Source organism: Ochotona princeps, chromosome 8 (genome assembly GCF_030435755.1).
Source record: "Ochotona princeps isolate mOchPri1 chromosome 8, mOchPri1.hap1, whole genome shotgun sequence".
Classification (NCBI taxonomy): domain Eukaryota; kingdom Metazoa; phylum Chordata; class Mammalia; order Lagomorpha; family Ochotonidae; genus Ochotona; species Ochotona princeps.
This window is the reverse complement of record NC_080839.1, coordinates 11,659,127-11,680,358: the sequence shown is the minus strand read 5'-3', so window position 1 is coordinate 11,680,358 and position 21,232 is coordinate 11,659,127. Positions and strand designations below refer to the sequence as shown.

At 52.4% G+C, this 21,232-nt stretch overlaps 1 protein-coding gene across 1 annotated transcript; it reads right to left on the bottom strand.

Moving 5' to 3' along the window:
* Positions 1-523: 523 nt before the first annotated feature.
* Positions 524-20,135, bottom strand: ANKRD39 (ankyrin repeat domain 39). The gene is made up of 4 exons (XM_004590769.2): positions 19,964-20,135; positions 7,269-7,372; positions 6,692-6,895; positions 524-972 (listed from the first exon to the last, which is right to left on the bottom strand). Exons 1-4 carry the CDS (start codon positions 20,064-20,066, stop codon positions 829-831), a joined length of 555 nt encoding a protein of 184 aa, XP_004590826.2. The 5' UTR covers positions 20,067-20,135; the 3' UTR covers positions 524-828.
* Positions 20,136-21,232: the final 1,097 nt, after the last annotated feature.

Sequence of the window (21,232 nt, the reverse complement as noted above, 5' to 3'; positions counted from 1 at the left end):
TTTACCATGTCGGCACTGAGCCCCAGCATCTCAGGGTCCCCCGCGGGACCCGGGGTGCTGCACACGAGCCTTCTCTCACACACAGGATAGCATTGCTCCAGGTGGATCCAGAAGACACTCCAGCCTCGGCTGGCTCAGACACTGCCATCCACGGTGACTGACCCAGTTCCCACTGGCAGACACCAACAGGGGAAAAAACACTTCAAAGTCACGTATATAAACGCATGAGTCAAGAAAAAGGAACACATTCTTTATGTTGGCAGACAGGCAGCTCGCAGTAGCATCTGCTCTCATGAACTCCTCCTCACTGGCAGGGCAAGCCCCTGCCCCCCTCACGGTCAGAAGGGACGCGTTCCAGAGGCAAAGCAAGCCCTAGGCGTGTTGAGAAGCTGCCGCTGGTCCCTGCCTCGGTGCCCGCAGTGGCACCTAGAATCCCTCACTTCCTGGAATCCCTCACCTCACAGACAAGCTTCCCAGGGACAGATAGGCAGGCAGCGCTCGTTCTGCACGCCATGCTTTTCTCTGAATGCACAGCTGTGCTCTTGTATCCGGGCTTCCACCTTGGATACGGAAGGAGGTCGGCATATCACTTTATTCTTTTTCCCAAAAGGGGACGCATTCAGAACATAATCATCAGACCAGGCTTAACCACTTCCTGCCCCCTGCAAAGCTCTCCCTATGGAATCCCTCACTTCTGCTGAGGCCCAATGGGCCTCTTCTGGCCTCAGTTCCCCTCCCTGAGGCTCGGGAGCATCTAGGGCAAGGGCAGAGTCAAGGACAGTGAGTCAGTGAAACCTTCCAGGGCAGCCTGACCCGTGGGGTGGCAGCTCAGCTGGCCAGCAGGTCCTGCAGGTCACTGTTGCGAGGCAGCAGGTCACACGCCAGCCGTGCTTTCCGGTCCCGGACGGCCTTCAGGGCTGGGCTGTGCTGCAGCAGCATGGAGCAGATGTCTGTGTGGCCGTTCTCCGCGGCCTGTGGAGACAGAGATCCAGGTCAACAGGCCTGCCCGCTGTCTGTCCCTGCACAGTGTACGGTGGTTTGAGTGGGGTTCCTCCAACTCCTGTGGGATGCCAGGGACCAGCGGACAGGTGGTGGAGGACCCACATCACCTGGGCACTGAGCCTGAGGCTTTCCTTTCCTGTGTCTTCATCCCATGGACAGCGCTGCCTTAGGTTGGAGCTGTATCACCAGCACAGACACCCACAGGTCATCCCCAGGGTGCCCGGGGACACACATGGGCCCTGCCCAAGCACCCTCCAGATGAGCAGGGAAGGAGGGGTCTGGGTTCCTTGCCTTGCTTATCTCCTTTGACACACAGGATCCCCATGTGGTGTCAATTTCTTTTTCTTAAAAAGATTAAGGGGCCTGGTGGCGTGGCCTAGTGGCTGAAGTCCTCGCCTTGAATGTGCTGGGATCCCATATAGGCGCCAGTTCTAATCCCAACAGTCCTGCTTCCCATCCAGCTCCCTGCTTGTGGCCTGGGAAGGCAGTCAATGATGGCCCAAGGCCTTGGGACCCTGCACCCACATGAGAGACCTGGAGGAAAGTTCCTGGCTCCTAGCTTCAGAATGGGGCAGGACCGGCTGTTGTGGTCACTTGCGGAGTGAATCATCAGATGGAGGATCTTCCTCTCTGTATATCTGACTTTGCAATAAAAATAAATCTTTTAAAGAAAAAAAAAAAGATTTATGTAGGGCCCAGTATGGCAGCCTAGTGGCTAAAGTCCTCACGTTGAACGCGCCAGGATCCCATATGGGCACCAGTTCTAATCCTGGCAGCCCCACCTCCCATCCAGCTTCCTGCTTGTGGCCTGGGAAAGCAGTCAAGGTTGGCCCAAAGCCTTGGGACCCTGCACCTGTGTGGGAAACCCAGAAGCTGCTGGCTTTGGATCAGCTCAGCTCCGGCCATTGCGGCCATTTGGGGAGTGAATCAACCAATGGAAGATCTTCCTCTCTGTCTCTCCTCTCTGTATACCTGACTTTTCAAAAAAATTAATAAATCTTAAAAAATTTTTATTTATTTGAAAGGTAGAGTTATAGAAGAGATACATAGATCTTCCACTGGTTGGTTTACATCCCACACAGCCACAACAGCCAAGCTCTGGGCTAGGCCACAGCCAGAAGCCGAGAACTCCATCCAGGCCTTGCTTGTGGGTGTGAGGGCATCTGCCATTGCTTACCCATGCCATCAGCAGGAGCTGGGACATGAACCAGAGCCCACATAAGATGCCAGCACCAGCTCCTGGGCATTAACATCTGAACTCCTGTAGACACCCCAGACCTCAGCAACCGTGTAGACTGCCTTTCCCAGTGACTGAGCTGGGAATGACCTGCTGATAACTGTGCTCTGTTCCTCCAGCAAACTGACAGACTCCTGGGGCTTGGGGAAGGCCAAAAGCCATGCTAGAGGCCACCACCATCCCACGCAGAAGCCCAGATCTTTATGGAGCAGGTCCTCTTAGTGGGCTCAGACCCCAGGCTTCAATTTCATCACTGAGTTGAAGCAGCACCATGTTTCGAGCAGCTGTGAGACACATGCCAACTCTCTCACAAAGCAAAACACCCAGGGGCCACCACGGGCAGCAGGTGAAGCCACTGCTCATGACACTGGCGTCGATATGGGAGCACTGGCCTGAACCACAGCTGCTCTACTTCCCATCCAGTTCCCTGCTGATACGCCTGGCAAGTCAGGAAATACTATGCAAGTGCAATGGAACCGTGCCACCCATAAGAGACTCAAATGGCGCTCCAGGCTTTGGACTGGCCTAGCCATGGCCACTGTGGCCATCAGGGGAATAAACCAGCAGGTGGAACATTGCTCTTTCCTCTCTGACACTCTGCCTTGTAAATAAGCACGACAGGGCCTGGTGCTAAAGTCCTCGCCTTGCATGCGCTAGGATCCCATATGGGTACCGGTCTGTGTCCTGGCTGCTCAACTTCCCTTCCAGCTTGGGGAGTGAACCAACGGACAGATCTTGTCTCCCTTTCTCTCTGTAAATCTGATTTTCCAGTAAAAATAAATAAATCCTTTTTTTTTATTATTGGAGTCAGATATACAGAGAAGCATAGAGGAAGATCTTACATCCAATGATTCACTCCCCAAGTGGTTGCAATAGTCGGAGCTGAGCCAATCCAAAGCCAGGAGCCAGGAGCCTCTTCTGGGTCTCCCATGCGGGTGCAGGTTTCCAAGGCTTTGGGCCAACCTTGACTGCTTTCCCAGGCCACAGGCAGGGAGCTGGATGGGAAGCAGGGCTTCTGGGACACGAACCAGCATCCATATGGGATCCAGTGCATACAAGGCAAGGACTTTAGCCATTAGGCTACTGTGCTGGGCCCAAAATAAATAAATCTTAAAAAAAAAGTTACAAGTAGCTTATTTTAAAAGAAGCCAACAAGGAAGAGTAACTTCCAAAATGAGAGAGTAGGGGATGCAGACATATTTAAAACGCTGCAGACAGCAGGTACCACCAGCCCTGCCTGTAAACAGTCATCACATGAACCGTGACATGAGATGACTGGCACTGACACCAGTCTAGACCACGAGGGCCTCAGCAGGCTGTCCAGCAGATGGCAAGGACCAAGGCAAACCTGACACTCAGCTGTCTGCTCAGCACATACTCACGGAGCACCTGTGCTGAGTGCCAAGGCTGCTACAGGCAAGGATGAGGCCCAGTGTCTCCTCCGAGACAGGTCTCCAGCAGGCAGTCCGGCAACCTGCAGTCTAGGCAGCACATGGCTGCCGGCTGGGCACGGCTGGGGATCAAAGAAAGGGAGAATGAGTGTGAACTGTAGTCCAAGGGAGGGTAAAGCCACGTGAAGAAAGGGAGGAAGGGAAGGGCATCCAGACAAGAGCAATGGCTTCTGACGTGTGGCCCTCGGGAACAGAAGAGTAGCTGAAGAAAATAAGAAAGCGTAGCAGCAGGTGCTTGGTGGAAGGGACACATGGATAAGAATCCAGTATAAAACTGGCAGGGAGGCAGGATCCAGCTCTGGAAGGGAACAGAGGCTGTTCCACGGCACAGCAGCCTAAGCCTCCACCTGCGACGCTGACATCCCATATGGGCGCTAGTTCAAGTACCAGCTGTGTCACTCCTTTGTTTTTTAAAGATTTATTATTGGAAAAAGTCAGATTTATAGAGGGAAGGACAGAGAGAAAGAGATCATCTGTCCGCTGGTTCACTACAAGTGGCCACAATAGCCAGAGCTGAGCTAATCCGAAGCCAGGAGCCTGGAACAACTTCTGGGTTTCCCATATGAGTGCAGGGTCCCAAGGCTATGGACCGTCCTCAACTGCTTTCCCAGGCCACAAGCAGGGAGCTGGATGGGAAGTGGAGAAGCCATGATACAAACTGGCACTCACATGGGATTCCCCACAGTTGCAAGGCAAGGATTTAGTCACTAGGCTACCTGACCAGGCCCACTGCCCGACTTCTGATTCAGCTCCCTTCTTATGGCCTGGAAGAGCAGTCGAGGACAGCCCAGAGCCTTGGGAGACTTGCAAGAAGTTCCAGGCTCCTGGTTGGATCTGTGCAGCTCCAGCCATTGCGCTCCCTTGGGGAATGAAGCAACGGACGGAAGATCTTCCTCTCTCTCTTCTCCTCTCTGTATATCTTTATAATAAAAAATAAATCTTATGCTTATTTTTACTAATTTGAGAGGCAGAGTAACAGACAGAGCAAACTCTAACATGTGCTACTTCACTCCCCAAGTGCCTACAACAGCAAAGGCTGGGCCAGTGGCTGGTCCTAACCAGGAGCCAAAGACATCAGCTGGGTCTCCCGTGTGGAGGGCAGTGGCCCAAGTACTTCCCATCCTTACGCCCAGAATGTAAGGATGCAGGAACCTGGAATAGATATGGGAAACTGGAGCCCACACACTCAAGGAATCAGGTATCTCAAGTAGCGACTTAACCCACAACGCCACAATATCTGGCCAGAATCACTTTTTAAAATCACCACTTCCTGGAGTTGGTACTGTAGTGCAGTGGGTTAACAATCCTAACGCAGCACTGACATCCCATACGGGCTCTACTTCCCACCCAGCTCACTGCTGCGTCTGGAAGAACAGTAAAAGATAGTCTAATTGCTTGTGTCCCCACACCCATGTGCGAGACCCAGATGAAGTTCCTGGTCACTAGGTTTTTTGGGTTGACCCAGTCCCAGCTGTTGTGGCCATCTGGGGAGTGAACCAGTAGAAAACTGTTCTTTCTGCCTCAGCCTCTCTCTCTGTAACTCTGCCTTCCAAATAAACAAATAAAAAAAAAAATCGGGCCCATCTAAGTGGTCTAGTGGCTAAAGTCCTCACCTTGAATGCGCCAGGATCCCATCTGGGCGCCGGTTCTAATCCCGGCAGACCTGCTTCCCACCCAGTTCCCTGCTTGTGGCCTGGGACAGCAGTCAAGGACAGTCCAAAGCCTTGGGATCCTGCACCTACATGGGAGACCTGCAGGAAGTTCCTGGCTCCAGGCTTCAGATTGGTGCAGCACCAGCCATTGCGCTAACTTGGGGACTGAATCAGTGGACAGAAGATCTTCCTCTCTGTCTCTCCTCCTCTCTGTATATCTGACTTTGCAATAAAAATAAATAAATCTTTTTTAAAAAAATCATTCAAGGTGATGGCAAGGGAGAATAGAGTTATGTACAAATGCCAAAAATGTGCACATGCCACTTCTCAGAGATGGTTTTCTTTGGTTTTTGGCGAGGTGGCTGCCTCGCATGAGTTAGCCTAAAAACCTGAGGAAAGGAGCTGGTACTGTGATAGTGGATTAAGCCACTGCCTGTGGTGCCAGCATCTCAAACTGGCACTGGTTCGAATCCAAGCTGATCCACTTCTGATCCAGGTTCCTGGGCCTCTGAACACACAAATGAGGCCTGGCTCACACAGAAGCCCCTGGCTCCTGTGGCCATTTGGGGAGTGAACCAGCGGATGGAAGACCCCTTTCTCTGTCTCTCCCTGTATCTCTGTAACTCTGCCTTTAAATAAAACAAAATAAATCTTTAAAAAAAAAGCCTATGTAAGGCACTTGGGGCTGTGGTTAGGTCACTGCTTGGGACAGCCGCAACCCGTAGGAGGTGCCAGGCCCAAATCCTGGCTATTCCACTTCTGGTTCAGTTTCTGCTGAGGCGCACCCTGGAAGGCAGCAGTAATGCCTCAGATGCGTGGGTCACTGATGTCCGGGCTCCTGGCTCCAGCTTAGCCCAGCCCCAGTTGCTGTGGGCATTGGGGGTGAGCCAGCAGATGGTGGCTCTCTCCATCCCTCCCTTCCCTCCGTGGCTCTGTCTCCCTGATGGAGCTACTACGGGCCGGGGGTGGACGGGCGCTCATCTTCAAGGTATGCTCTGGTGAATGCCACAGTGTGTGTGCAGCTGTTTCTAAATGACATGACCACTCTGGCCACAGTGTAGACAGTGATCCGTAGAACAGTAAGAGTGGGGACACACTTCAGAAAACGAACTCCATGGAAAAGCTCTCATGAAGTACCACTTAAGGGAGAGAAAGCCATAGCACACCATAAATTCTACTGACATGCTCGGGAAAGGGGCTGGGAAACTGCATCTTAAACCTGACGTGACAGCAGGTGGGCAGGAGGGGACAGACGATTCTTCTCCCTGTTTTCACATTTTCTACAATGAACCTGCTAGAACTTTGAGAGTAAGTCCACCTCCGCTTTACAGAGGGTGAAAGGGACCCACCTTATGAAGACTGGTCATGCCGTCATCGTCTACCAGCCTGGGGTTGGAGCCATAGGATAGCAGCAGCCGTGCGATCTCGGTGTGCCCGCAGTAGCTGGCCCGGTGCAGTGCAGTGGCGCCCCCGTGGGTCTGCGCGTCACACTTGGCCCCACTCTCCAGCAGGAACTGACACACAGCATAGTGTCCGTTGCGACTGGCATAGTGCTGCAGGGAGCACAGAGCGAGGTCAGATAGTAGCCTCCAGGCCGGAGGTGGAGCGGGGAGCATGCAGACCTGCACAGGATGGGGTCGGAGGGGCCTGGAAACATCTCAGGGGCCAGCCCCAGTGGATGTGTGACCCAGGCAAGCTTCTTCAGATCTAGTATCATCTTCCTCAGCTGGAGAAGGGGGGAATCAAGCACTCCTGCCTCCTAGGGTTTGTCAGGAAAGAGAATCGAATAGCTGATACTCTGAAAGTGCAAGTCCATAGGACAGATGAACTTGGCCATTGGAAATGGCAGCAGACAGAAGGCAGCTTCCCCAACTTCCAGACACCCTTCCTGGTCCCCTCTCTCCCAACAGTCCTCCCCCAGCTCACCAGAGCAGTGTAACCGGCAGAGTCGGGCTGACTTGGGTCCATGGCTTTCTGGATGAAGTACTTTACTCGGCCCAGGTCTCCGTTCAGGGCTGCTGACCAGATTCCTGCAGGAGGCCAAACAGAGGCATGAGGGGCACGGAAGAGCCACCGATGGCCAGCGCCTCCTTCATTCACCTCTTGACCGTGCTTTCCTCCCCTAGGAAATGGGCAACATCTGTTCACTCAACAAATATTAACTGTGCCAAGGATTGCTCCAGGCACTGGTGACAGCGCTGAGAGCAACACGAAGGCTCTGTGATAAGATTGGGCAGTCAAAGAAATCCCTTCCTTCTACTTCAAACACCTAACAGTGGATAAAGTCACGTCTGCCATGTCTGAATACGAGGTCAGGTTCAAAAGCAAGACACGAAAACTACCAGGTGCCAGAGACAAAGTGACAACCACAGCTAGAGTGGTGAGTAGGCATTGAAGACCAGGAACCCACAGGGCACTGGGGAGTGGACACACAGCTCGGTGGCCTTGGCAAGAACTGCGAACAGGTTGAGCAGGCTGCCTGCAGGCCTCAGCGTGGCGGGGAGCTGGAGTGAGGCCTGTGTGGAAAGCCAAGAGGCAGCAGGTCCCACAGAATGAAGAACTGAGACTAGAGTATCTCTTATCTCCAGCCCTAAGGAGGAGAAGCAAGCAGGTGCCATGTTCATTCCATTCATTCATTCAACAAATATTTACTAAATACAGGTGCCAGTGCAGTGGTGTAATAACCTAATTCTCTCTCTAGTGCTGACATCCTATATGAGCACTGGTTTGGGCCCCTGCTGCTCCACTTCTGATCTAGTTCTCTGTTAATGGTCTGGGAAAACAGTAGAGGATGGCCTAAATCCTTGGGCCCCTGCACCCACATAGGAGATCTGGAAGAAGTTCCTGGCTCACAGCTTTGCATCGCCTAGCTCTGGCTGTACTGGCTATCTGGAGAGTGAACCAACAAATGCAAGGTGTCTCTCTCTTTCTAACTCTGGCTTTCAAGCAAAATAAAAATAACTCTTAAAAAATCTATGACATTGGGCAGGCCTTTAAGACCCCCTGCTTGGAGGCTTTTCGAAACTGGCACAGGTACACACAGCTGAGCATACTGGATCCCTGAAGGCAGGGAAGCTCAGTAGGCCTCCAGGATCACCCCATCCTGGAGGTTAGGTTTTTTGACCCACACACCCAGGTGCCTGTAGCCAGGCCACGTGGCTCCCTCCAGAAGGGCCCGGGCAGCCCAGGCACCAAAGATGCTGGGCAAAGCCCCTCGGGCTGCCCGAGGGCACAACCTCACGGTTAGAGGGTCTTGATTTACAGAGGGATGAATAGATCGCACAGGTGGCAGTGGGAGATGACCTGTGGTTTTTATGCCCAGGTTAGGAATTACAGCTGAGAGACTTCCATTGATAAGTCAATGACATGTGTATATATGTAGGGGACCTGCACCAAAGTGGTTTGGAGGAGAGAACAAGAGTTAGAGAAGTGGGTCCGATAGCAGAATTGGTGGGGTAAATATGGGCCTGCCCTGTGGAACTGCAATCTCTGCTGGCTCACCAAGAACTGCGGATGGGGTCAGGTCTTGCTGGGGAGCCTCGCCCCAGCTGGGTTGGGGTTCCCACTGGTGAGGCCGAGAGTGGGATTGAGGGCAGCAGGCTTAACTGGGCATGGCTGCAGCCTGTGCTGGCACAAGTGTGCACTGGGACTGTGGAGTGACAGACTGGGTTCGACTCCAGCCCCCACGGGTACTTGTGAGAGCCAGGGTGTAGAACAGGCCAGACTAGGTCTTGACTCCTGCTGAACTATGTGAAAGCTGTGTCTGTGCGTGGACCAGGTATCGCTGGGCTGCAACATCCAACAAGAACCAGAATGGGTGTGGTCGTTTGAACAAGACCACTGTTCTCGTCAGGACAGGAGAAGGACAAAGTCAACCTGGGCCAACAACCCACTGGTGTGCGCGAGAACTGCCACTGGGAGGAGACTCGATGGAGGAGCTTGGGAAACTCCTTCATTGGAAGGCAGTCCCTGCAGGTGAGCACAGGAAGCGAGGCAAGGAGCAGCCCAGACCATCCCAGGTTACAGTACCCACCAGCATACATGTGGGTCAGGTTTGGGGACAGATCAGTCTGGGCCAGCACATAATACCCACTGGCAGATCTGAGAAACAGGGCAGGGGGCAGGAGGAGCCAGACTGGGCCACAGCAGCCAGTTCACATTAGAACCAGGACAGCAATCAGGCTGGGCTGGGATAGGCTGCAGCACCCACCAGCAGGAGCTGGAACAGGAGGCCGACCAGACTAGGCCAGGCTGTGCAACAATGCTGTGGACACTGAAGTGAGGTGAGTCACGTCAGCCTGGGCTCAGCGGGGGCTGGGAATATGAGTCCCAGGGACGGGGATCTGACAGGGCTCAGGTAGCTTGGCTCAGGTCATGAGGCCCACCTGTGGGGTGGGGGGATGGGTTCCTGAGCCCTGGGGATAGGGGAAACTAGTGGGATGTGGGTCGACTGGCCCAGATCCTGGGACCCGTCTTCTAGGTGGGTGTTGGTTTTGTGAACCCCAGGGGTGGGGGACCTGGCAGGGTTTGGGTCTCTCGGCCTGGGTCCCAGGGCCCGCCTACAAGGTAGATGCTGAGTTCATAAGACCCAGAGGTGGGGGATTCAGTGGGGTGGGGTCTCCTGACCTGTGTTCCAGGGTCACCTACTAGGTCAGTGCCGGGTTCGTGAGCCCCTAGGGGGATTTGGTGGGGCTTGGATCTCCTGTTCCAGGCCCTGAGGCCACTTACTAGGTGGATATTGGGTTCGTGAGCCCTAGGAGTGGGGGATCCAGAGATGCTTGGGACACCTAGCCCAGGTACTCGGATTCACCTGCAAGAACATGCCCTACTTAGTGAAAAAGGCAGAGCAGTGGACACAGGCCCTGCTGTGAAAGGAGAATATGGCAGCTCATTTGGTACTGTAGTAAAAGAAGGAGAATAGAACCAGCTGGACAACTACCCCAAACAAACGGTAACAGCAAAAAATCTCAGTGAGTAGAACAAATGGACACTGCAGGGTGACATCCTCCAATCAGTGAAATCGGCAGCATTTCAGAACTATCCACACCACTTGGACGGAACCCTCGGAATATGCACACATTGAGACTCTGGGCTGATATAAGGCGGCGGTTCCTTATCCCTGGGTACTGGGACCTGTGGAAAGTCGTGAGTGGTTTCCCCCTTTGTCTCTCCCCTTCCCCCAGAAACAACAAGAAGAAACAGCAAATTTGGAAGCAATGAGTTCACCCTATTTTCCCTAAACTTTGATCCTTCCCATCCTGATCAACCATGTACTCATTATTATAAAAATAAACTAACTGTAATAAATAAATAAATAAAACCTATACTCGCAAATATATTTTCACCTTATGACAATTTGCTATGGCAAATATACATACAAATATACTCGGGCCCATCTAAGTGGCCTAGTGGCTAAAGTCCTCACCTTGAATGTGCCAGGATCCCACATGGGTGCCGGTTCTAATCCCGGCAGCTCCGCTTCCCATCCAGCTCCCTGCTTGTGGCCTGGGAAAGCAGTCAAGGACAGCCCAAAGCCTTGGGACCCTGCACCTGTGTGGGAGACCTGCAGGAAGTTCCTGACTCCTGGCTTCAGACTGGCGTAGCACCGGCCGTTGCGGTCACTTGGGGAGTGAATTATCGGATGGAAGATCTTCCTGTCTCTCCTCCTCTCTGTACATCGGACTTCGCAATAAAAATATATTTTTTTAAATTAGCAACTTCTAGTTAAAAAAAAGCCAAATTTTTATGCAAAAAACTATGCATGCATCTCAATTTTTTTGCACCCAAATAAAATTCAATTCTAATTTTTAAAAAATCTATAACATTACAGATTGAAAAAAATATTTACTGAACAGAGATTCAGCATCTCTATTTGAAAATTCAAATTCCGGGCCCGGCGGCGTGGCCTAGAGGCTAAAGTCCTCGCCTTGAACGCCCCGGGATCACATATGGGCGCCGGTTCTAATCCCGGCAGCTCCACTTCCCATCCAGCTCCCTGCTTGTGGCCTGGGAAAGCAGTCGAGGACGGCCCAAATGCATTGGGACCCTGCACCCGCGTGGGAGACCTGGAAGAGGTTCCAGGTTCCCAGCATCGGATTGGCGCGCACCGGCCCGTTGCAGCTCACTTGGGGAGTGAATCATCGGATGGAAGATCTTCCTCTCTGTCTCTCCTCCTCTGTGTGTATCTGGCTGTAATAAAATGAATAAATCTTTAAAAAAAAAAAAAATTCAAATTCCGAATTTTTTTGAGTGCTGACATGACAGGTCAAGTCAAAAACTCCACCCATGGCCTTGGGTGACAGTTCCTGGTCAAAAGAGAGGTAATACAGGAAAAATATGCCAGTTGGTGTTGTGGCATGGTAGGTTAAACTACGCCCTGTGACACTGGCATCCCATCAGAGGGCCACATCAAATCCCAGCTGTTCTGTTCCTGATCCAACTCCTTGCTAACAACCCAGGTAGCCAGCAGATGACCCAAGCGGCCCTGGCCAGCCATGCAAGAGGCCCAAATTGAATTCCAGGCTCCTGGCTTGGCCCAGTCCTGGGGATCGTGGCCATTTGCAGAGTGAACCAGCAAATGGAACAGTCTTTCAAACAGATAAATAAATCTTTAAAATAAAAATACTGTTAAAAAGTAATAAAAATACTGCATAAAGGCAGGCATTTGGCACTATGCTTCAACTGCGGCCTGGGACACCGTATCATAGTGTCTGGGTTCAAGTACTGGCTCCACTACGGATCCAACTTCCTGCTAACACACACTTGAGGCTGAAAATGATGTCTCAGGTGTGGGTCCCTGCCATCCATGTGGAAAACATGAACTGGATTTTAGTATCTTAGTTTAAGCCTGCCCAGCCCTCACTGTTACAGGTACTTAAGTGGTAAACCAGCAGATGGAAGGTCTGTCTTTCATAAAAAAAAAATCTGGGGCTGGAGCTGTGGTATAGCAAGTTAACTCCCGACAGCAATGCCAGCATCTCATAGGGGTGCTGTTTTGGGCCCCAATTGCTCCACTTCCAATTCAGCTCCCTGTTAACATGCTTGGGAGAACAGCTGATGATAGTCCAAATACTTGGATCCATCCACCCAGGTTAAGAGAACTGGAAGAAGCTCCGAGGTCCCGGTTTCAAATCAGCTCAGTTCTGGCCTTTGTGGCCAACTGGGGAGTGTATCAGTAGATAGAAGACCCCTCTTTGTCTCTTCTTCTCTCTGCGTGTTTTTCAAATAAAAACAAATAAATCTTTAAAAAGAAATCTGGGGCCCGGCTAAGTGGCCTAGTGGCTAAGTCCTCACCCTGAACATGCCGGGATCCCATATGGATGCCGGTTCTAATCCCAACAATCCTGCTTCCCATCCAGCTCTCTGCTTGTGGCCTGGGAAAGCAGTTGAGGACGGCCCAAAGCCTTGGGACCCTGCAGCTGCGTGGGAGACCTGGAAGAGGTTCCTGGTTCCTGGCTTCGGATCGGCACAGCACCGGCCATTGTGCTCACTTGGGGAGTGAATCATTGGACGGAAGATCTTCCTCTCCGTCTCTCCTCCTCTCTGTATATCTGACTTTGTAATAAAAATAAATAAATTTTTAAAAAAAATCTGGTTCCCGGGCTCGGCAGTGTGGCCTAGTGGCTAAGGTCCTCGCCTTGATCCCATATGGCTGCTGGTTCTAATCCCGGCAGCTCCACTTCCTCTCTATCTCTCCTCCTCTCAGTATATCTGACTTTGTAATGAAAATAAAATAAATCTTAAAAAAAAAAAAAAAAAAATCTGGTTCCCAACATTAAACTGCATATTATATACACATATTGCTACATGTATATAAACAGTATATGATGCATACATGAATTTCTGTTTAAACTTGGGGTACCATCAAGATATCTCATTATGCATAAACAAATATTTCCAAAGGAAAACTCAACCTATATTTACTATGTGCCTGGCACTGTTTTGGGCACCAGGGATCAGTTAGGAATAAAAAAATAAAAGCTTTCCACAATTTTCACTTTATGGGGCTTATTTGCTAATTAAAGGAAACAGACAAGAAACCAATGTATATTTACTTATATATCCTATGCCTATCCCCATTATATTTCACATGTATAATTTTACGCATGCGGGTCCAATGCTGTGGTGTAGTAGGTTATAAGTCTTAGCCTACAGCACTGGCATCCCGTATGGACACCAGTTCATAACTGAGCTTCCAATCCAGTGCTCTGCTAATACCTGGGAAAGCAGTGGAGGATGAACTCAGATCCACGGGCCCCTGCACCCACATGGCAGACCAGAAAGCAGCACCTGGCTCCTGGCTCCCAGCTCCAGCCACTGCAACCATGTAGGGAGTGATTAAGTTGATGTAAGACCTCTGTCTCTCCTTCTCTCTGTAACTACCTTTCAAACAAAAACCACATATATCTTTTTTTTTGAAAGATTTATTTTTATTACAAAGTCAGATATACAAAGAGAAGCAGAGACAGAGAGGAAGATCTTCCGTCCGATGATTCACTCCCCAAGTGAACCACAACGGGCCGGCGCGCGCCGATCCAAAGCTGGGAACCTGGAACCTCTTCCGGGTCTCCCACGCGGGTGCAGTGTCCCAATGCATTTGGGCCGTCCTCGACTGCTTTCCCAGGCCACAAGCAGGGAGCTGGATGGGAAGTGGAGCTGCCGGGATTAGAACCGGCGTCCATATGTGATCCTGGCGCGTTCAAGGCGAGGACTTTAGCCGCTAGGCCACGCCACCGGGCCCAAAACACATATATCTTTTTTTTTTTTTTTTTTTTTTTAAAGATTTTATTATTACTGAAAAGCCGGATATACAGAGAGGAGGAGAGACAGAGAGGAAGATCTTCCATCCGATGTTTCACTCCCCAAGTGAGCCGCAACGGGCCGGTACGCGCCAAACCGATGCCGGAAACCTCTTCCAGGTCTCCCACGCGGGTGCAGGGTCCCAAAGCTTTGGGCCGTCCTCGACTGCTTTCCCAGGCCACAAGCAGAGAGCTGGATGGGAAGTGGAGCTGCCGGGATTAGAACCGGCGCCCATATGGGATCCCGGGGCGTTCAAGGCGAGGACTTTAGCCGCTAGGCCACGCCGCCGGGCCCAAAACACATATATCTTAAAAAACACTGTTTACACATGTATTCTGGGTATTTTATGACATCAGTGAGGTGGAGGCATGTGCTCTGTGAAAGGGAACCATCACCTGGCCAGAAGCCTGACGCAAATGAGAAGAGCTACTGTGCCAACAGGAGTGAGAGGGCGGCAAAGGCAGGGGAAATCTAAACAAACCCTGTGCCCTGACTTGGAATGGGGAACCCACATCATTAAAAACATCAAGTTAAGAATCTGCTATGGGCCCGGCATGATAGCCTAGCGGCTAAAGTCCTCGCCATGAATGTGCCAGGATCCCATATGGGCGCTGGTTCTAATCCTGGCTGCTCCACTTCCCTTTCAGCTCCCTACTTCTGGCCTGGGAAAGCAGTCAAGGACGGCCCAAGGTCTTGGGATCCTGCATCCGTGTGGGAGAGCAGAAGAAGCTCCTGGCTTTGGATCAGCTCAGCACTGGCCACTGCGGCCACCTGGAGAGTGAACCAGCAGACAGAATGCTATGTCTCGTTCTCTCTGTAAATCTGACTTTCCATTAAGAAATAGATAAATCTTTAGAAAAGAAAAAAAATCTGCTATCATATCTGGCATAGTCACAAAAGGTCACACAGAGAACTGAATTCTACGTGTTGGGTTGAGACAGCTCTTAGGAAGAATACCTCCAGATGCTGGCACTGTGGTACAGCAGGGTGAAGCACCGGTTCTAGTCCCAGTTGCTCCACTTCCAACCCAGCTCCCTGTTAATGCACCTGGGAAAGCAGAAGACGGCCCAAGTGCTTGGAACCCTGCAACCACATGGAAGACCCGGATGGAGCTCCTAGCTCCACCTGGACCAGCCCTGGTTCTTGCAGGCATCTGGGGGAATGAGCCAGTGGACAAACGACCTCTCTTTCTCTCCTTTTTAATATCAATTACTTTTAATTATTTATTTTAAAATACTTATTTATTTTTATTGGAAAGGCAGAGAGGAGGAGAGACAAAGAGGAAGAACTTGCATCCGACGGTTCACTCCCCAAGTGACTGCAATGGCTGGTGCTGTGCTGATCCGAAGCCAGGAGCCAGGAGCTTCCTCCAGGTCTCCCACACAGATGCAGGGTCCCAAGGCCTTGGGCTGTCCTCAACTGCCTTCCCAGGCAGGGAGCTGGATGGGAAGTGGGGGTTGCCAGGATTAGAACCAGTGCCCATATGGGATCCCGGTGTGTTCAAGGCGAGGACTTTAGCCGCTAGCATATGGCGCCGGGCCCCCACTACTTTTTTTTAAAGACTCCTTCCCCTTAAGAAAATACTTCCACAAACTGGCCAAGGCAGGCTGAGACTCTCACAAAAAGAGCACAGCCACTACCTTGAAGAGCTCTAAGATGAAAACTGGCAAAGCAAAAATTGATCCACTGCCATGAGAGACGGAGATATACATGCCTCAAACACCAGCTGTCACATCATGATTTAAAAATGATTTTAAAGCAGTAACATTTAACATATTCACAGCAACAAAGAATCCACAAATCAACACAGTAAAGGAAAACCAAGGAAAAAGCAGGTTGATATGAACCAGAAGGCAGTAGATTCAGAAGCAGGGCACTCCTCAATTACTGATGTCCGTGCAGTGGACAACATGGCCAGGTGCATGGCGGTACAAGGTGGCCGACTCACTTAGGTCTGCAGAGGATATAGAGTGCCATGTCGGAAGATGGAGAACAGAATGGGTTGGACAACTCTCCCGGGTGAGCTTTGGCAGCGTCTGTGTGAGTAGATGCATCGTGGTGGACTCTGTCCTCCAACGTCCCTTGAAGGATTTTCTCCACCTTGCAGCAACAAAACTGATGGTACCTCAGAACTATCGAAGCTGTTTCACCAATACTCTGAGAGCATTCTTCTCCACATCGGGGTTTCTAAGATGACATCAAGTGGACATCCCCCATAGCTGAGTACTGATGCAGTATGGCAGCTGGGAGCATTTGTCCCACCTACCTTGACCATCCCCACCCTAAATCAGTGGTCCTTATGGGCCTGCATTCTTGTCAATTATGCAAACAATATAAAAAAATAAAAAATTTTAAAAAGCAGCAGGGCAAGAGTCTGGCCTCACCAGTCGATGCCTGCACCCTACCTCCAGATACCTGGGTTTTAGTCCTGGCTCCAGCTCCCTGTTCCAGGAAGTGGTGACGGCTTAAAGACCTGAGTCCCAGCCACCCACATGAGAGATCTGCAAGGAGTTCCCACCTCTGGACTCTGGCCACACCCACTAGCAGCCATTGTGGGCACTTGGAGAGTGAACCAGCCAATAAACTCTCAAATACTAAATCATAAAACTAAAAAGAGCCGGGCCCAGCGCCATAGTGCAGTGGTTAAGGTCCTTGCCTTGCACACGCCGGGATCCCATGTGGGCACCAGTTCTAGTCCTGGCGGCCCTGCTTCCCGTCCAGCTCCCTGCTTGTGGCCTGGAAGGGCAGTTGAGGACGGCCCAAAGCCTTGGGACCCTGCACCCGCGTGGAGGACCCGGAGGAAGCTCCTGGCTCCTGGCTTCGGATTGGCGCAGCACCGGTCATTGCAGTCACTTGGGGAGTGAATCACCAGATGGAAGATCTTCCTCTCTGTCTCTCCTCCTCTCTGTATATCTGCCTTTCCAATAAAAATAAATATTAAGAAAAAAGAGCCACACGAGAGGTCGCGCAGTTAACACACCACACAAGACGCTTTCATGTTACACAGGAATGCCTGGGTTCTATCCCATCACCATCTCGATGCCAGCTTCCTGTGGAAGTCACTGGGTCACTGTAACTCCAGATTGGGTTGCCAGCTCCTGGCTGTTATGAGTATCTGTGGGAAGAGAACCAGTGGATGGTAGCTCCGTGGGACTCAGACTCTCTGCCTTTCAAAAATACTGAAATAAAACAACCAACAGGTTGGACAGTACTACAGACTCAACTGAAGAGAGAATTAGTTATCTGGAATTCTCCTAGAATACAGCACAAAAGGACAGAGAGAAAAATACCACTGATAGATAAAGCAATGTGGAAGAGGAGGATGTATCAGCATGTTTAGTGAAAGTTCCAGAAGATGACGAGAAAGGGGACACACAGGGAGTGAGGGAGGGACAGAGGGGCTAGGCAGACAGAGGGAGGGAGGCAGAGGAAAACTGGATGCAATGGGGGCAGGCAGTGTTAGAAAAGATAACACTAAGGGATAAAAGACAGCCATGAGTTCTCTGAGGAGGATTAATGAAAACAAACCTAGCACACTGAGATGACTGAACACCACCAACAAAGAGAACACTAGAAAGTTAGCAAAAGCACAAGGCAGGTGCAGTGCCAGAGCCCCATATGGGTGCTGGGCCAAGTCCTGGCTGCTCCATTTCCCATCCAGCTCTCTGCTATTGCTCCTGGGAGGAAAGCAGTGGAGGATGGCTCAAACCCTTAGCACTGTGCACTCACATGGGAGACCTGGCAGAAGCTCCTGGCTCCTGGTTTTAGATTGGCCCAGCTCTGGCCACTGCAGGCATTTGGGTTGTGAACCATTGGGCAGAAGCTCTCTTTGCCTCTCCCTCTCTCTAACTCTGCTTTTCAAATAAATTCTTACAAAATAAGTTATACAAAGAAAAGACCATCATATCTGAGATTACATCACTCAACAAGCAACGAGGGAAGCAAAAACACCTGCCAACCAAGGGTTTCCTACGTGAGTAGATGCTCCCAGCAACATTAGAAGCAAAACCCACAGGCATCCTCGCTGAACAAAACCACAGAGAAAACCTACTCAGAAGGGAAATGGGCTCAACGGAGCAACAGAGAAGGATCTCTTCCGCGATTTTCTAAGAAACCAACAGTACCACATCAGGCTGTGCAAACTGCTCTGATGAAAGCCAAGGTGACAGATGTACCAGGACGCCCGGAGGAGGCGGCCCTCCCTGGGACAGGGGAGGGTCCTTCCACAGCAGCACAGCTGACATGTTGTGACCAGATAATTCCTGGTGGTGGAGAACAGTTCTGCGTAATACAGTGTGCAGCATCTCCCAGCTGGGACACTCACAACCGACTTCAGACATGGCCAGCGTACCCTCCAGGACCCACCGGTCTCCAGCCAAGGACGACTCTAGAACAGGGCTCAAGGAGGGCAGCTCTGGGAAAGCAACAAGTAAGGGTAAGCTCTGAAGGGAAGGCATCAGCCAGATGCTAGCCTAATAGTTGTAGAAGTTCATACTTTTTTCCCCCCCATTTTATTTGAAAGTGGAGAGGCAAAAGAGATCTTCTACCTGCTTTGTTCAGTCCCTTGATGCCAGCAACAGCCAGGGCTGGAGCAAGCTGAAGCCAGGAGCCCCAGAACTTAATCTTGAGTCTTCCACACACATGACAGCGATTCAAGCTCTCCAGCAGTCCCCTGCTGCCTCCCAGGGTGTCGGTCGGCCAGAAGCTGGGATTGGAAGCTGAGCTGGGACTCAAGGCTAGGTACCTGGTTGTGGGACAAGGACATCGTAACTGTTGCACTGACACCACCAGCCCTTCCTGGTGGACGCCTGTCCTAAGGAGATGGGAAAAGCAGTGAGGGTGGAGAAGCAGAATGGGCAGAGCTTCAGCTACGGAGCTCTTGCAGTGAGTGGCGGGGGAGGCTGAGGAATTTGGATTTATTCTACAAGCAACAGAAAACGAACTGACGGGATGTGGTATTTGTCAAAGGTTTCTCTGGCTGCTATGGGAGAAGCAGAAAACACTGCAGGAAGGGTGGGGTGGGAACAAGAGACACCTGTGTCACCCGCAACCCACAAGGGTGCCGATTTAGTCCTGGCTGCTCCACTTCCAATCCAGTTCCCTGCTAGGGGTCTGGGAAAGCTGCAAAGGCTAGCCCAAGCCCTTGAGTCCCTGCCACCCACGTGGAACACCTGGAACAAGCTCCTGGCTTCGAACTGGCCCAGCACTGGCCACTGTGGCCTTTTGGGGCAAGTGAACCAGCAAGTGAAGGGCTGTGTGTGTATCCCTCTCTTTGTGTAGCTTTCAAAATAAACAAATCATAAGGCAGGTGGGTCAGGCAGCGGCTGAAGGCCTGTGCAGGGCAACATGACACGGCACAGTGGCTCCAAACACGGAGAAATGGGGGACGCTGGTAGCCAGCCTCCCTCCAAGCCTCACCGGCAAGACAGCGCGAATTCTGCAGGACATGGGGGTAACAGCTTCCTCTCTGGGCCCCACAGTTGGAGACACCGCCCGCCCACCTCGAAGGTGACCAGCAAGAAGCTCTGGACCTGACGGCGCCCAACACACGGGGGGTCCCAGCCCCGGGAGGGGAGAGGAGGAGCGATACCCCTAGCCGCCTTCCCCGAGACACCCTGAGTAGCTGTGGTCGTGCCCGGCCCCCACGACCTGGAGAAGAGGCGTCCTACCTGCTTACAAGGCCGAGGTTTAAGAGCCGAGCTCGCACCGGCCCCCCGTGCGCTCCCGAGGCCCACCCATCCTCCCCGCTCAGGACCGCAGCCGCTCTCGACCGCGAAGGCCCCCGCAGGGCCGGTTCCAGCAGGCCCGCGCCAGCGCCTCACCCCTCTCGAAGTCCATCTCCTCCAGCGTCTGCTGCACGCCGGGCACGGCACCGGGGCGAGAGCAGCAGGTCCCCCCGTCCACGCACGGACGCGGAGCCGCCATGGCTGCAGCTCAGGCGCCTGCACGCCAGCTGTCGGACGCCCACTCGGGATGCACCGCGGAGACGGAAGAGCGTACGGACGGACAGACGCAGCGCCCCGCCCACAGCCACTCAGAGTGCGTCGTAGTCCTCCTAGTCCCGCCCACCTCCCCAAAAATCGACCAATCAAGCACCCGGTCCTAAGCTCAGGAGCTAATCGCGGTGGCAGGGCGGGACTTGGGCCGGCCGGGCGCCGCCGGACACGGCCACGCGAGGGCGTCCGAGGCCAAGCGGAGGGCTGCGGCCGGCAGCGCAGGGCGCTGGAAGCCCGGCTCACCACGAGCTGGGAGGGCCGGCCCGGCTTTGTGGGGTGAGACGCCGCTGCTAGGGCTGCTAGGCCGGGCCAGAGTTTTTATGTAACCATCGCTAGAACGCAACCAACGCCTTCAGGGGCCTGGTGGGTCCTTAGCCAAAACCGCTTCAGCCATGACCGCCCGGGCTCTCCTGGAGCGAATTCCACAGTTCTTCGCTATCGCGGCCACGCCACTCAGTGTCCTTTTTCTTTAAAAAAAAAAATTCATTTATTTACATGAAAGGAGGGGAAGGGGAACAGAGACACATCCTCCTTGGGCTGACGCACTGTGCCTAAATGGCCAACAGCCAGGAGTCCGGAAGTCAAATATGGTCTTGCGCGTGGGGCCGTCCTCGGCTATCTCTCAAGGTGTGCGTTCTCAGGCAGCTGGAATCCAAGTGCAAGAGGTTCTCAAGCCCAAGCCTACAGGTGATGCAGGCATCCCGGGGAAGGGTTTCAAGCCCCAGGCCAGATGCCTGCTTCGCCCCGCCTTCCACCTCCCCACCCACACACCCCCCAAAGGCAGGGCCAGGCCATGATCAACTGCTGGGACAGTCAAGGGGACACATGGGGTCCGTGGGCCGTACCCTCACAGGCCTGGCCCCAGAAATGAAGCGGGAATGGATTCTGCTGTTTCACTAGCATCCTGCCCCTCCCTTCCAAGGGCAGAGGTCTGGGACACACTGGGTGACAGTAGGAAAGGATCTTCTGTTCCCGGAAAGGATCTTCTCCGGAGCTGGTGGGGAGCCGGAACCTCACACCAGCCAGCACGCTCACCGCCTACCCAATCCTCAAAGTACTTCTAGGATGTTCCCTCCTTCGGCCCCTCACTGCCCG

Excerpts from the sequence above, each read along its gene's own strand:
- ANKRD39 (XM_004590769.2), bottom strand. The coding sequence starts at position 20,066 with ATGGCGGCTCCGCGTCCGTGCGTGGACGGGGGGACCTGCTGCTCTCGC. Across the intron at positions 6,896-7,268 it reads CTGCCGGTTACACTGCTCTG|CACTATGCCAGTCGCAACGG; the intron begins GTGAGCTGGGGG and ends TGCTCCCTGCAG. Across the intron at positions 973-6,691 it reads GCATGACCAGTCTTCATAAG|GCCGCGGAGAACGGCCACAC; the intron begins GTGGGTCCCTTT and ends CTGTCTCCACAG.